The sequence below is a fragment of the Globicephala melas genome, chromosome 11 (genome assembly GCF_963455315.2).
Source record: "Globicephala melas chromosome 11, mGloMel1.2, whole genome shotgun sequence".
Lineage (NCBI taxonomy): Eukaryota > Metazoa > Chordata > Mammalia > Artiodactyla > Delphinidae > Globicephala > Globicephala melas.
In genome coordinates this window covers 4,921,242-4,935,201 of record NC_083324.2, presented here as the reverse complement: position 1 = coordinate 4,935,201, position 13,960 = coordinate 4,921,242, and the positions used below count along the sequence as shown (strand labels likewise).

The window sequence follows — 13,960 nt, the reverse complement described above, 5'->3', positions numbered from 1 at the left end:
TTTCTTGGTCCAGCCAGGACTCGTGCTGGTCATGAAGGAAGGTGGGTTATCACAGTTAAGTACAGTGAAAGATGGGGTACAGTGTTGCAGAAAGGGGCCACGGTATGGACAGAGGCAGACTGCCAGGAAAATCAGTTTTGGTGGGAAAAGGTCAGGGCTGTCTTGGGAAGACCAGAGCTGGGGTCCCCTACTCAGCAATTAGATCTTCTCTAAGTCATCACACCTCTCTGAGCCTCAGCTTTCCTGTCTGCATCATGGGTATAGAGCTAATATTCCTCAGAGTAGTATCAGGATTAAGTGAGATAAAGAAGTAAAAGTGCTAGACAGAGTACTGATGGTACTGCTTGTTGGAGCTGTTGTATTTTTCCTCATTTCATGTATTTCTGATAACATACTTGTTCAGAGGGAGGGAGGGCCCTCCTTGCCCCGAAGTCTTCATTCAAAAGGTATGTGTTATCCCTCGCTAAAAAGATAAACTGTCACAGCCATACGGGAGAGGGGAGAAATGACTGAAACCAGAGTGCTTGGGAGTTGATAAGGTGAAAGCTGGTGTGGAAACATCTTGGGAGTTACCCTGCCACTGTCTGCTTTTGTGTATGTTTGAGACTTTCCATAGTATATTTTTTAAGTTAAAACATGGGTTCACAGATAAAGCCCCTTTACAGAGCAACCTCCTGACGGGCTCCTCTCACCTACACTTCCAGCCTCTCCAGTCTGTCTTCGCCCTGCAGCTCCAGTGGCCTTTCTGCAAGAGGCCTAGGAAGGGGGTTTAGTGTGTCTCAGGGCTTGACTTGGGCCCCTTGTCCCTTATTGGGAGGCGCACTCATCACTATTCCAGCTGCCCCAGTCAGGCCTGATCCTCCATCTGTCTCAGCAGGCCTGCCGCACCCTCGTGGGGCCTTGCTTCCCTGCCTTTCTGTGTGTTTCTGGCACATACTCCTCCCGCCCATCGGCACCCGGGCATTCTGTAGACTGCTTGGCTAGGCGGCCCCTGGGCCAGCTCCCCCTTCTCTCTGCCTCGGTCCATGGACTGTGACTCCTCAGCCCCCTGCGTGCATTGTGATAAGGCCCAGGTCCCTCTTGTAACTAACTGTCAGCTTAATCGGCAGCGTTTTTTTACTAAACTAATAAGAGCTGAACTTTGGGGGTACCCACTGTGAGATAGGTATTGTACTGAGCATTTATGTGGTTTTTTTTTTATGTGGTTTTTTTAAACCATACTCTCTCCAGTATTCGATACTTATCGTAAATTTTTTTAATAAATTTATTTATTTTTGGCTGCGTTGGGTCTTTGTTGCTATGCGCGGACTTTTCTCTAGTTGCAGCGAGCGGGGGCTACCCTTCGTTGCAGTGCACGGGCTTCTCACTGCAGTGGCTTCTCGTTGCGGAGCATGGGCTGTAGGCACGCAGGCTTCAGTAGGTGGCTTGCGGGCTCAGTAGTTGTGGCTTGCACGCTCAGTACTTGTGGCACACGGGCTTAGTTGCTCCGTGGCATGTGTGATCTTCCCGGACCAGGGCTCGAACCGGTGTCCCCTGCATTGGCAGGCAGATTCTTAACCACTGCGCCACCAGGGAAGCCCTTCATAATCTTTTAAAACTAAAGCAACCATTTACTATTACAAAAGCAGTATATGTTCATGGTAGAAATATTAGAAAGTACAGATCAACAAAAATAAGAAAATACCATGGGGGAAGGGTAAGCTGGGACAAAGTGAGAGAGTGGCGTGGACATATATACACTACCAATGTAAAATAGATAGCTAGTGGGAAGCAGCCGCATAGCACAGGGAGATCAGCTCGGTAGTTTGTGACCACCTAAAGGGGTGGGATAGGGAGGGTGGGAGGGAGACGCAAGAGGGAGGGGATATGGGGATATATGTATATGTATAACTTATTCACTTTGTTAAAAAGCAGAAACTAACACACCATTGTAAAGCATTTATACTCCAATAAAGGTGTTAAAAAAAAAAAAAAAAACACCATATGCCTTACCCTCAAGGATTGCCACTCGTAAAAAGGCTACTGTCGGGCTTCCCTGGTGGCGCAGTGGTTGAGAGTCCGCCTGCCAATGCAGGTCCCCGGTCCGGGAAGATCCCACATGCCGCGGAGAGGCTGGGCCCATGAGCCATGGCCGCTGAGCCTGCGCGTCCGGAGCCTGTGCTCCGCGATGGGAGAGGCCACAACAGTGGGAGGCCCGCGTACCGCGGAAAAAAAAAAAAAAAGGCTATTGTCTGTCTTTCCACATTGTTAAAATGCAGATGTGTGCATGTGTGTAGTTAGTGTTTACCAAAATGAGAGCAGACTCTATGTGCTGTTTTAAAATTTTTTAATTGTGGTAAAATGTGCATAACATAAATGTACCCTCTTAACCATTTTTAAGTGTTCAGTTCAGGAGTAGTAAGGACATTCACACTGTTGTGCAGCCATCACCACCATCCACCTCCAGAGCTCTTTTCATCTTCCCAACCTAAAACTGTGTCCCCTTTAAACACTAACTCCTCATTCTGCCTCCCCCAACCCAACAACACCCATTCTCCTCCCTCTCTCTGTGAATTTGACTATTCTAAGCACCTCTCATAAGTGGAATCACACAGTGCTGTCTTTCTGTGTCAGGCTTCCGTCAGTTGGCATAACATCTTCAAGGTTCATCCCTGTTGTAGCACAAGTCAGACTTTCCTTCCTTTTTAAGGCTGAGTAATATTCCATTGTATTTGTAGACCACATTTTGTTTATCCATTCATCCTCTGATGGACGCTTGGATTGTTTCCACCTTTTGGCTACTGTGAATAATGCGCTCTGAACAGGGGTGTACAAATACTTGAATTCTTGCTTTCAGTTCTTCTGTGTATATACCCAAGAGTGGAATTGCTCAATCATGTGGTAATTCTATTTTTAATTTTTTGAGGAACCGTTTTACTGTTTTACGTAGCGGTTACACCATTTTACTGTATATTCTGTTATCTAATATGCTTTTCTCAGTTAATTATCTTCAACTTTCCATGTCAATAAATTACCTGATACCTAGTCCGTACTCAGATTTGCCCATATGTCCCACAAATGTTTCTTACAGCTGGTTTGTCCAAACCAGAATATAATCCAGGGCCAAATATTGCATTGGTTATTACATACCTTATATTCTGTCTACTAATCGAGTGCAGTTTCCTCCTTTTAAAATTTTCTTCTTTTAACAGCTTTATTGAAGTATAATTTACATACCATATGTAGGGACTGTGTCTATACGTAGCCTATATAGGCTGTATAATCTTTATAAGGACCATTCTGTTCCTATAGATTTGCCCCTTTTTTAACACTACTTATAAATGGATTCATACAAATGGATTCATGTGGTCTTTTGTGTCTGACTTATTTCACTTACTGTAGTGTGTTTGCATCTCATCCTTGTAGCATGTATCATTATTCCTTCCTTTTTATTGCCAAATAATATCCCGTTGTATGGATATATTACATTTTGTTTATCCGTTCACCAGTTGATGGAATTGTCAGTTTTCACTTTTTGACTATTATGAATAATGTTGCTATGAACATTCATGTATTATACACGTATTTGTGTGAACATGTTTTCATTTCTCTTGGGTAAACACCTAGGACTGGAATTGTTGAGTCATATGGTAAATTTATGTTTAAGTTTTTAAGAAACCACCAAATCATTTTCCAGACCCAGGCCCCCTCCCCTTATTTTTTTCCATGACGCTTCGTTGGTAAAGAGATCTGGCCCACCTTCTGCCTCTTCTTTTGTATTTATCTGGTTGCTTCCTCATGAGGTCTCCTAGCTTGTTCCCAATCCCCTGTATTTCCTATAAACTAGAAGTTAGATCTGAAGTTTTGTTGGATTCAAGTTAAATGTTTTTGACTAGGATACATGGCAGGTTATGTTGTATACTTCATTCATATTGGGTAACATCAGCAGACATGTAATGTTTGAGGTTTTTTGTTTTTCCATATAGATACTGGGTCCAGCATCATTTGTTGAATTACCTTGACACGTTTATCAAAAGTTAATTGATCGTGCATGTGTGATTCTATTGACAAGCTTTTTTTTTTTTTTTTTTTTTTTTTTTGCGGTACGCGGGCCTCTCACTGTTGTGGCCTCTCCGGTTGCGGAGCACAGGCTCCAGACGCACAGGCTCAGCGGCCATGGCTCACGTGCGCAGCCGCTCCACGGTATGTGGGATCTTCCCGGACCGGGGCACGAACCCGTGTCCCCTGCATTGGCAGGCGGACTCTCAACCACTGCGCCACCAGGGAAGCCCCCGTTATCCTTTTTAAATATAGCAGTGTGTATATGTCAGTCCCAAACTCCCTAACTATTCCTTCCCTCCACCCTTCCCCCCTGGTAACCATAAGTTCGTTCTCTAAGTCTGTGAGTTGTTTTGTTTTGTAAATACGTTCATTTGTATCATTTCTTTTTAGATTCCACATATAAGCCATATCATGTGATATTTCTCTTTCCCTGTCTGACTTTACTTCACTCATTGTGACAATCTCTAGGTCCATCCATGTTGCTGCAAATGGCATTATTTCATTCTTTTTTATGGCTGAGTAATGTTCCATTGTATATATGTACCACATCTTCTTAATCCATTCCTCTGTCGATGAACATTCAGGTCGTTTCCGTGTCTTGGCTATTGTAAACAGTGCTGCAGCGAACACTGGGGTGCATGTATCCTTTCGGACCATGTTTTTCTCTAGATATATGCCCAGGAGTGGGATTGCAGGGTCATATGGTAGCTCTGTTTTTAGTTTTTTTAAGGAACCTCCATGCTGTTCTCCATTAGTGGCTGCACAAATTTACATTCCTACCTACAGTGCAAGAGGGTTCCCTTCTCTCCACACCCTCTCAAGCATTTATTGTTTGTGGATTTTTTGATGATAGCCTGTCATAGCTGGTTTTAAAGTCCTTGTCTGCTGAGTCCATCATCTGTCATTCCTGTTAATTGACTAATTTTTCTCCTGGCTATGGGTCACATTTTCCTGCTTTTTGGTATGTCTAGTAATTTTTGATTGGATGCCAAACATTGTGAGTATTTTTGAGCATTTGGATTTTTTGGTCTTCCTTCAAAGAATGTTAAAGTTTGTTTTAGTTGACAGTAAGTTATTTGCTATCAGCTAGATCGTTTTGAAGCTTGTTTTTTTTTAAAAAAAAAAAAAGGTTTATTAGGGCAGGTCTAAAATCTCTTTATTTGGGGACTTGTTTACCCTTAATGCCAAGGCATGTCCCTCTACAGTTTCCTCTGAGTATTCAGCCAGGCCTCTCTGCTCTGGCTGGACAGAACTAGAATGCCTCCCAGTTGTTCTTTCAGGGCCAGAATTGGACAACTTAGTGGAACATTCTTATATGTGTCTCCTGGTGCTCCACTATCTTTTTTGAGCCTCACCACAGTTTATAGTAGAGTAGGCAGTGTAATTTTTGTTTTATAGGTAAAGGTAGGAAGGCCCAGGGAAGTTGGTTTTGTGACTTGCTTACATGTGGCACAGCTAGATCTTGAGCCCAGGTCTCTGACTCCTTTCCAACCATACCCTTTAAAATCCATGAGAACAGAGCAGTCTTTCATTGTGCATTTTCTCAATCATGAGGCTCACATTTTACGTATGTGGCCTATCTTAAATCAAGAGGATATATCTTAAGACAAATGCATGGGATCATTTTTCTTCCAGAAAAGCTGTCATTGAAATAGATGTGGTGAATCTAAAATCACTGTCTTGGGCTTCCCTGGTGGTGCAGTGGTTGAGAGTCCACCTGCCGATGCAGGGGACACGGGTGCGTGCCCCAGTCCGGGAAGATCCCACATGCCACAGAGCGGCTAGGCCCGTGAGCCATGGCCGCTGAGCCTCCGTGTCCGGAGCCTGTGCTCCACAACAGGAGAGGCCACAACAGTGAGAGGCCCGCGTACCGCAACAACAACAACAACAAAAGTTTTATGCCTCTGCTTGTCTCATCAGGTATTTTATGCATGGTGTGTGTCGGGAAGGAAACCAGTGCCTGTTCTCACATGACTTGGCAAACAGCAAGCCATCTACCATCTGCAAATACTACCAGAAGGGCTGTTGCGCCTACGGAACTCGTTGCAGGCAAGCACCCGCTTCTATCACCAGCTGTTACACTGAGTTCATTACCTTCACGGATTTAAATCCTGGGTCTTGATGATGGGAAAACTTTAGTTTAAAAGTAATGTTACAAAAATAATTTTGAAACCTCAAATTTAGTACCATAAAAATTTTAATTTTTCAGAGTCACTTTTCATGTCTATTCTTATGAGTCTATAGTTATAAATTTGCCCTCAGAGTATACATAAGATTTTCTATCTTGCCTTTTTTACATGTCATAAGCTCCTTCCAGTGCTGCTACTTTATGTCTTACCTGTAATTTTATAATTCTTCATAATGTTGACGTACCATCATTTTATTAACTATCCCTGTATTAGATACTTAAGGGGCTTCCAGTTTTTTGCTATGAGTGCAATGAACATTTATGAGCATGTAGAATCATCATTTTTTACTAACATCTGTAGGCAAGTTTTATAACTTCTAGACAGGAGAAAATTCCAAAACCTGTTCCTGTGCTGTTGTAGTGAAGGGCTGATCTGCTTTCCTGGGCTGCAGAGCTCCCTTCAGTCCTTCCTCTGTGCTGCCTGGGATGTGGGAAGTTGGCCCACTCAGCCCTCCCCCTGCCAGTGGGCGCCCCCAAGAGACAGTCCAGGAGAAGCCAGTCAGTCAGCATCTCCGGAACCGTCGGGCTCTCTTTGTGTGGTCTGGGCAGTGCATCTGTCCCACCCAAGTCCCACAGGACACTTAAGTGGAGGTGATAGACAGCAGTGTACTACTCACTCTGAATTGCCAGGTAATTCTTACTAATTGATAAGACTTTTATCAGTTAAAATACAGGGAACGATTGTCTCATTGTCCCCATCTACAGATGGAGCAGAAGGGGGGATGTTCCAGGTCTGGGGAATGCGGGAGGCATGTGCATGTGGTGTGTCCATAATGCATCTGCTGTGTGTTTTGTTCAGGTACGATCACACGAGGCCCTCTGCTGCAGCTGGTGGGGCCATGGGCACTGTTCCCCACGGGGTGCCCTCCCTGGGTTTCCACAGTCCTCACCCTCCTTCCGACCTCACTGCATCAATCGTGAAAACTAACTTACACGAGCCCGGGAAACGTGAAAAGAGGACATTGGTACTTAGAGACCGAAGTGAGTGAGCAGAATCCTTCTGTTGCCTTTTTGAACAGCACTCTTGCTTTCCTTGGCCTTCTCTTGTCAAGGGGGCTCCTAACCTCACACCCAGAACAGTCCTGAGAACAGGCTACATCTGGCTGCAGAGCGTTCAGATGATGCATTAGGCCTCGTGTCCGTGGTGGAGCAGAGCGCCAGGTTTGCCTGGCAAAACATTTTTGTCACCATGTAACTGTCATCTGCATAGCGTGGTTGCCCAACTCTGAGAAGCACCAAGCTGTTCATTTCAAAGCTACATGTTTTGTTGAAGAGCACATTTCACTGTTTGTCTTCTTGGTCAGTTCATAGTCTTAGTTCTTAGGCTGAGCCAGTTCCACCTTTGGAAATAGAATAGCATGTTCAGGTTTGGGGAGTGATCTGTACCCTGGAGCAGGGTTTGTGTGGGTAGAAGGCTACAAATCATAGTTGTTTTTATTGGCTGGTCCTCACCAGGTGAAGGGGTTTCTACTTCTGGAAATTGTTCAGCATAAGATAGGCAGATCCCATCCTAAGCAAACAATAAATCCATTGCGTCAGATATATCCCCTCGGAAAATGTTAGAAGCATGATGGGTAGGCAGCAGCTCCCGTGTGAGAAGCGGGTGGGTGGCCGAAGGACAGTTTGACTCTGGCCTCAGGACCCAGAGACTTGCTCCAGATTTTCATTCTCCTTCACTTTAAAAACATTGGTAACTTTACTGGTAAAAAGGAAACAACTGTATTCTATTGACCTTATTCTGAATTCCTTTTGACTTATACTTTGTTTTTTTTTTAATTTTTTTTTTAAGTGTAACTGGTCCATGTGTTGAGATTTCCATACTTGGCATTTTTAAAAAGGAACTTCAGTGTTATTTTATATAAATATATCATGGTCTGCTTTGCTATTTCCCTATGTTGCCAATTATGTTTTTTTGTTTTTTTATTATGATTCTAAGTAATATCACTCTGAACATTTTTTATTTTTCCCCTCTTGGCCTGTTTTTTTCCATACATCCCAAGAGTGAAATTCCCAAAGTCAGGGTTAATTTGTCAGGTTTTGACTGATTGCTTACCAGAAAGGTTGGGCCAGTTTTCATATGTGTGTGTGTGTGTGTGTGTGCTGTGTGTTTTATTTTAAGATCTCTCTGGCATGGCTGAAGAAAAGACTTGCCCAAGTGTGGTGAGTAATCCCGGAGGCTGCAGCGACCTGCAGAACAGCCCGGAGCTGAAGCCGCTTTCCTACCTAGAAGCGATCAGGAGTGGTCTCGACAGCTTGGAAGCTAGCAGTTCCTACAGCAGCGAACAGCAGCTGTGCCCCTACGCAGCTGCCGGGGAGTGCCGATTTGGGGATGCTTGTGTCTACCTGCATGGGGAAGTGTGTGAAATCTGTAGGTTACAAGTCCTGCACCCCTTCGACCCAGAGCAAAGGAAAGCTCACGAGAAGGTACAGTTGCAAGCCTTTACGGGAACTCTTTTTAAGGAATTTGAAGTGCACTAAGTGACAGAATCGGTATTTCTGTAAGCATCTTTCTGCCAGTAATACCTGCATTGTGTCCCTGGCCAGCCAGGCCGAGTTCTGGAGAATTTGAGGAGTTCGGTGTCGGAAGGGACCTTGCAGGTCATTAGGCTCCCGTGTTTGTGCGGGCTTCTGCTCAGCACAGAGCTGTGGAGGTTGTCTGAACCCTCTGCCGTCCCCCGGGGGGTGTTCAGGTGAGCACGGGTTAGCGCTTCCCTCCTCCCCAGGGACATGACATCCCGGCGCTGTGCTGTGGGTTTGGCTCATGTGTGCATCCACTGTGCGAGGGCCTGGGTCCTAGGTCCTTTGCATTGATTCTGGTGCCTGATGCGTGGTGCTGCGCAGGGGACATGCTCTGTTCACCTGCCTCCTGAGTGTGAAGGGATTCGTTCAGTAACTGGTTCGCGTAGGAAGAAGTGATGCTGCTGACCTCTGACCCTGGCCTGTCAGCCTGATGTTTTAGATTAAGGGTTATTTGGCATTAACGGTGTTGGTGTTGGGAATGGCGGTACCCAGAGGGGCAAGGAGACCAGGGTCCCAGTCTTTGGGACCTCCTTGACCCCACAGTGGCCCTCTAATCTTCTTGGGCCTCTGGTCTCGGCTTTAAATTGGAAGTGACCATGGAGCAGTGCCGACAGGCAGGGGGCGACCCAGTGGTGGTCTTGAGAGAGCTTTGTGTCCCGAATGCAGGCCTGCCTGAAGCAGCCACAGTCCCCGTTCCTTCCCGATCCTGGTTGTACTGTGTGGCTGGCAGTCATTCTGGGCTCTCACCACTCCCCAGCCCAGAACCAAAGGTTTCCTTCCCCCCTCCCTGTACTTCAGATCTGCATGTCAACATTCGAACACGAGATGGAGAAGGCCTTTGCCTTCCAGGCGAGTCAGGACAAAGTGTGCAGCATCTGCATGGAGGTCATCCTCGAGAAAGCGTCAGCCTCAGAGCGGAGGTTCGGGATCCTTTCCAACTGCAACCACACGTATTGCCTGTCCTGCATCCGGCAGTGGAGGTGTGCCAAGCAGTTTGAGAACCCAATCATCAAGTAAGTGCAGCAGGGGTCTTACCTATAGAATCTGGGAGAAGGTTTGATGGGGGATTTTCTTCCATCCACAGGGAAGCCTTCCCTTGTCCTCCACAGGTGAGTGGTGAGTCCTTGAGCAAGGACTTGAGCAAGTCGCAGACCCTCCCTGAGCCCAACTGTCTTTTCCTTTAAAAAGGAAGGTGACAATTCCTGCCAAGCATTTAGGGTGTTGTGGGGACACTCAGCAGGGATCCTCTGTGTGAGAAGGCCCATTTGCCTCTGGCACAGTTACTGGTGGTCCGCCCGTAGGCCGATTGCCTTTTTTTCTTTAATCTGTAACGTAGGGCTTATTTGAGGACTAAATGGAATAGTGCATGTAACACATTTCACATAATGTCTGATACATGGGATGTACTCAGTGAGCCAACACAGGGTTTTATCCCCCAGTCTTATTGAGAGAGAACTAACACATAACATCATAGGATTCTTAAATTCCGCAGTGGGGTGGGAGAAAAGCTAAGTCATAGTGAGAAGTTACCGTGTGCTGTGTACTGTCAGAAACTTCACGCACATTAAGTCGTAATTCTCTCAGAGACCCTCTGATCATCATTCTCATTTTATGTATAGGGAAACTCAGGTATGGTGAGGTCAAGTAACTTGCCTGAAGTCACACATTCGTGTGGTAAAATAACAGCTTTATTGAGATAAAAATGTACAACTCAGGGCTTCCCTGGTGGCGCAGTGGTTGAGAGTCCGCCTGCCGATGCAGGGGACATGGGTGCGTGCCCTGGTCTGGGAAGATCCCACATGCCGCGGAGCAGCTGGGCCCGTGAGCCATGGCCGCTGAGCCTGCATGTCCGGAGCCTGTGCTCCGCGACGAGAGAGGCCACAACAGTGAGAGGCCTGTGTACCACAAAAAAAAAAAAAAAAAAGTACAATTCAGGGTTTTTTTTTAATATATATATATTCTTAGTTGTGCAGCTGTCGTTACTATAGTCTAATTTTAGAACATTTTCATCATCTTAAAAAGAAACCTCTACCTACAGTCACTGCCTATTCATCCCTCTTTCCAGCCCCTGGCAACCACTAATCTCCTCTTTCTCTATGAATTTACCTGTTCTGGACATTTCATATAAATGGAATCATACAACATTGTGGCCTTTGTGTCTGGCTTCTTTCACTCAGCATGTTTTCAGAGTTCACCCATATTGTAGCATGGATCAGTAGTCCATTCTTTTTTTTTTTTTTTTTTTTTTTTTTTTTTGCTGTACGCAGGCCTCTCACTGTTGCGGCCTCTCTCGTCGCGGAGCACAGGCTCCGGACATGCAGGCTCAGTGGCCATGGCTCACGGGCCCAGCTGCTCCGCGGCATGTGGGGTCTTCCCGGACCAGGGCATGAACCTGTGTCCCCTGCATCGGCAGGCGGACTCTCAACCACTGCGCCACCAGGGAAGCCCCTCCATTCTTTTTTAGTGACTATAAATAATATTCCATTGTATGGCTAGACCACATTTTGTTTATGCATTCATCAGTTGATGGACATTTGGGTTGTTTCCACCTTTTGGCTATTATGGCTAGTGTGCCTATGAACATTTGTTTATTTGTTTGAATACTATTTTCAGAACTTTTGGGTATACCCTTAGGAGTGGAGTTGCTGGGCATATGGGAACTCTGTGTTTAACATTTTGAGAAACTGCCAGACTGCCATCCATAGTGGCTGGACCATTTTACATCCCCATCAGCAACATAGGAGGATTCCAGTTTCTCCGTATTCTTGCCAGCACTTAGTTGGTCTTGATTTCTGATGTTAGCCATCCTTGCAGGTGTGAAGTGATACCTTAGTGTGGTTTTGATTTGCATTTCCCTGATAACTAATGGTACTGAACATCTTTTTCTGTGCTTATTGGCCATTTTGGAGAAATGCCTACTCAAATCCTTTCCCCATTTTAAAATTAGGTTGTCTTTTTTATTGTTGAGAAGAACATGTTTCAATAGTAAATTAGGTTAGAGGATTGCGTTTGTACCTTTTAGAATTCCGGGGTGGGAAAAACACCTGGAGCGGTCATGCATTTGAGCACAAGGTTTAGTGGTGGAGTGTGCACAGGATTTGTAACTGAATCTCTCCCTTACTAACCTCATTCTTACTTCAGGTCTTGTCCAGAGTGCCGTGTGATATCAGAGTTTGTAATTCCAAGTGTGTACTGGGTAGAAGATCAGAATAAAAAGAACGAGTTGATTGAAGCTTTCAAACAGGGAATGGGGTAAGTGCTCTGCGCTCAAGCGTGATCTGGTGCGGGCCTGGCTCTTGTTTCCATCTTTGCTTCATGCAGGGCCTCCCCTGTGGGGAGGCCACTCAGTGTCTTTTCTCTCGGGCAGCATGCTGGGCTCTGGGGACACAGATATGAGCAAGCAAGGCTGTGGTGAAGTGGACTTGCTTAACAAGGTTTTTAAGCTGAGCGGTGTCCCTTAGAAATCCTGCTTGTAGTGCTAAGATAGCCTTTTTATCTCTGATCATTCGTTCAGCAAATAGAGATGAAAGATCTGTCTGATAGGCCTTTTCTAGTTGCTGGAGATACAGTATTAAACAAACTAGACAAAAATCCCGCCCTCACACAGTTCACATTCTACTGAAGGAAAAAAATAAGAATAATAAGAAACAAACAAGAAAATACGAAAATGTTTATTATATGGTGGGGCTAAGGAGTGAAATAAGCCTGGGAATGGGGATAGGAAATGAGGGGATTGCAGTTTCCATGCTGGAGCCCAGAGGACACGTCAGTAAGGCGACCTGTGAGCAGAGATCTCGAGGAGGCAAGGCGGCGAGCCATGTCCATGTGACTGAGAAGAGCGCTCAAGAGGGACGGGGCTGTCACTGCAGAGAAAGCTCTGAGGCTGGAGCGTGTCTGCCTTGTTCGGAACAGCAAGGCGGAGCTACAGGAGAGAAGCAGGTGGGGAGAACACTGGAGACGAGGACAGGGGGAGTGGGGTGAATTGTGTCGGGCTCTGTACATCACTGGATAGACTAGCTTTTTTATTCTGGCTGAGGTGGGCAGCCGTCATACGATTTTGACCAGAGGAGTGACATGATCTGATATATTCTGAAAGGATCACTGTGGCTGAACCACTGAGAATATATTCAAAGAGGCGGCAAAAGTGGAAATGGGGAGACCAGTCAGGCTGTTACAACAGTCCAGGCGAGATGTGGCAGTGGCTTGGACCAGGGTAGGAGGCATGGAGGTGATGGGAAGTGGTCAGATTCTGGACCTGTTTAGAAGAACTGGGATGGATTTGCTGATGCGCTGAATACGGCGGAGGATTCAGATTTCACTTCCAGTGTTACCACTTGTCATTTCTTTGCTGCACTTCTATCTTTGTTGGCCAGTTTCCTCTTTCAGTTATCTGTTTTTGTAAAATGTCTTGTGGATGTATCACTGGGCAACAAGGAGGCAACACAGCTCCACTGAATAACAGATGCACAGTGACCAGTCACCGACAGACTTGGGAGGAGAGTTAAGATGGTCAGTCACTGACCATGGCGCACATGTGCTGTTCGTATGGTGGTTTGGACTGAAGAGCTGACAGTGTGTGCTTCACATGGTCACTCACAGTTGTGTGTTGTGGTGACAGAAATTTGAACCGTGTTGCTGGGGGACCAGTGGCACTTAACGAAACCATGGTGGATTCATTTCCTGTGTCTGCTGTAACATTACCACAGACTGGGTGCTCAAAACACCAGACATCTGTTCTTTCACACTTGTGGAGGCTGGAAGTCCAAAATCCAGGTGTGGGCAAGGGTGGCTCCTCCTGGAGGCTCTGAGGGAGAATTTGTTCCAGGCCCCTCTCCTGGCTTCTGGGCGCAGCATAACTCCAGTCTCTGCCTTTGTCTGCTCTGTGTCTCTCTCTCCCCTCTGACTCGTGTAAGGGTCTCTCTGTAAGACCCTCCCATTAATCCAGGATGATCTCATCTTGAGATCCTTAACTCCATCAGCAAAGATCCTTTCTCCAAATAGAGTCACATTCACAGGTAGCAGGGCTTAGGATTTTGAGCTGTCTTTTGGGGGCCGCTATTCAACTCACCGTACATGGTGTATCAGTCTGTTCCAGATTAACAACAGACTGGGTGGCTTATAAACAGCAGGCATTTATTTCTCACAGTTCTGGAGGCTGGGAAGTCCAAGATCAAGGTGCCAGCGTGGTCGGGTTCTAGTGAGGGCCAGCAT

At 45.9% G+C, this 13,960-nt stretch overlaps 1 protein-coding gene across 4 annotated transcripts in view; it reads left to right on the top strand.

Moving 5' to 3' along the window:
- The window catches only part of MKRN2 (makorin ring finger protein 2), a 29,168-nt gene that overhangs the window by 7,991 nt on the left and 7,217 nt on the right, over positions 1–13,960 (top strand). For 2 of the 4 annotated variants that reach the window (XM_030840920.3, XM_030840918.2), the window contains exons 2-6: positions 5,962–6,090; positions 7,029–7,210; positions 8,349–8,653; positions 9,548–9,762; positions 11,891–12,001. In XM_030840920.3, coding sequence (XP_030696780.1) covers positions 5,969–6,090; positions 7,029–7,210; positions 8,349–8,653; positions 9,548–9,762; positions 11,891–12,001 — 935 coding nt within the window. In that variant the 5' untranslated portion in view covers positions 5,962–5,968. Of the gene's footprint in view, positions 1–5,961; positions 6,091–6,590; positions 6,860–7,028; positions 7,211–8,348; positions 8,654–9,547; positions 9,763–11,890; positions 12,002–13,960 lie in introns of those variants that run through there. The other 2 variants (XM_070046583.1, XM_060308096.2) reach the window with 2 other exon arrangements.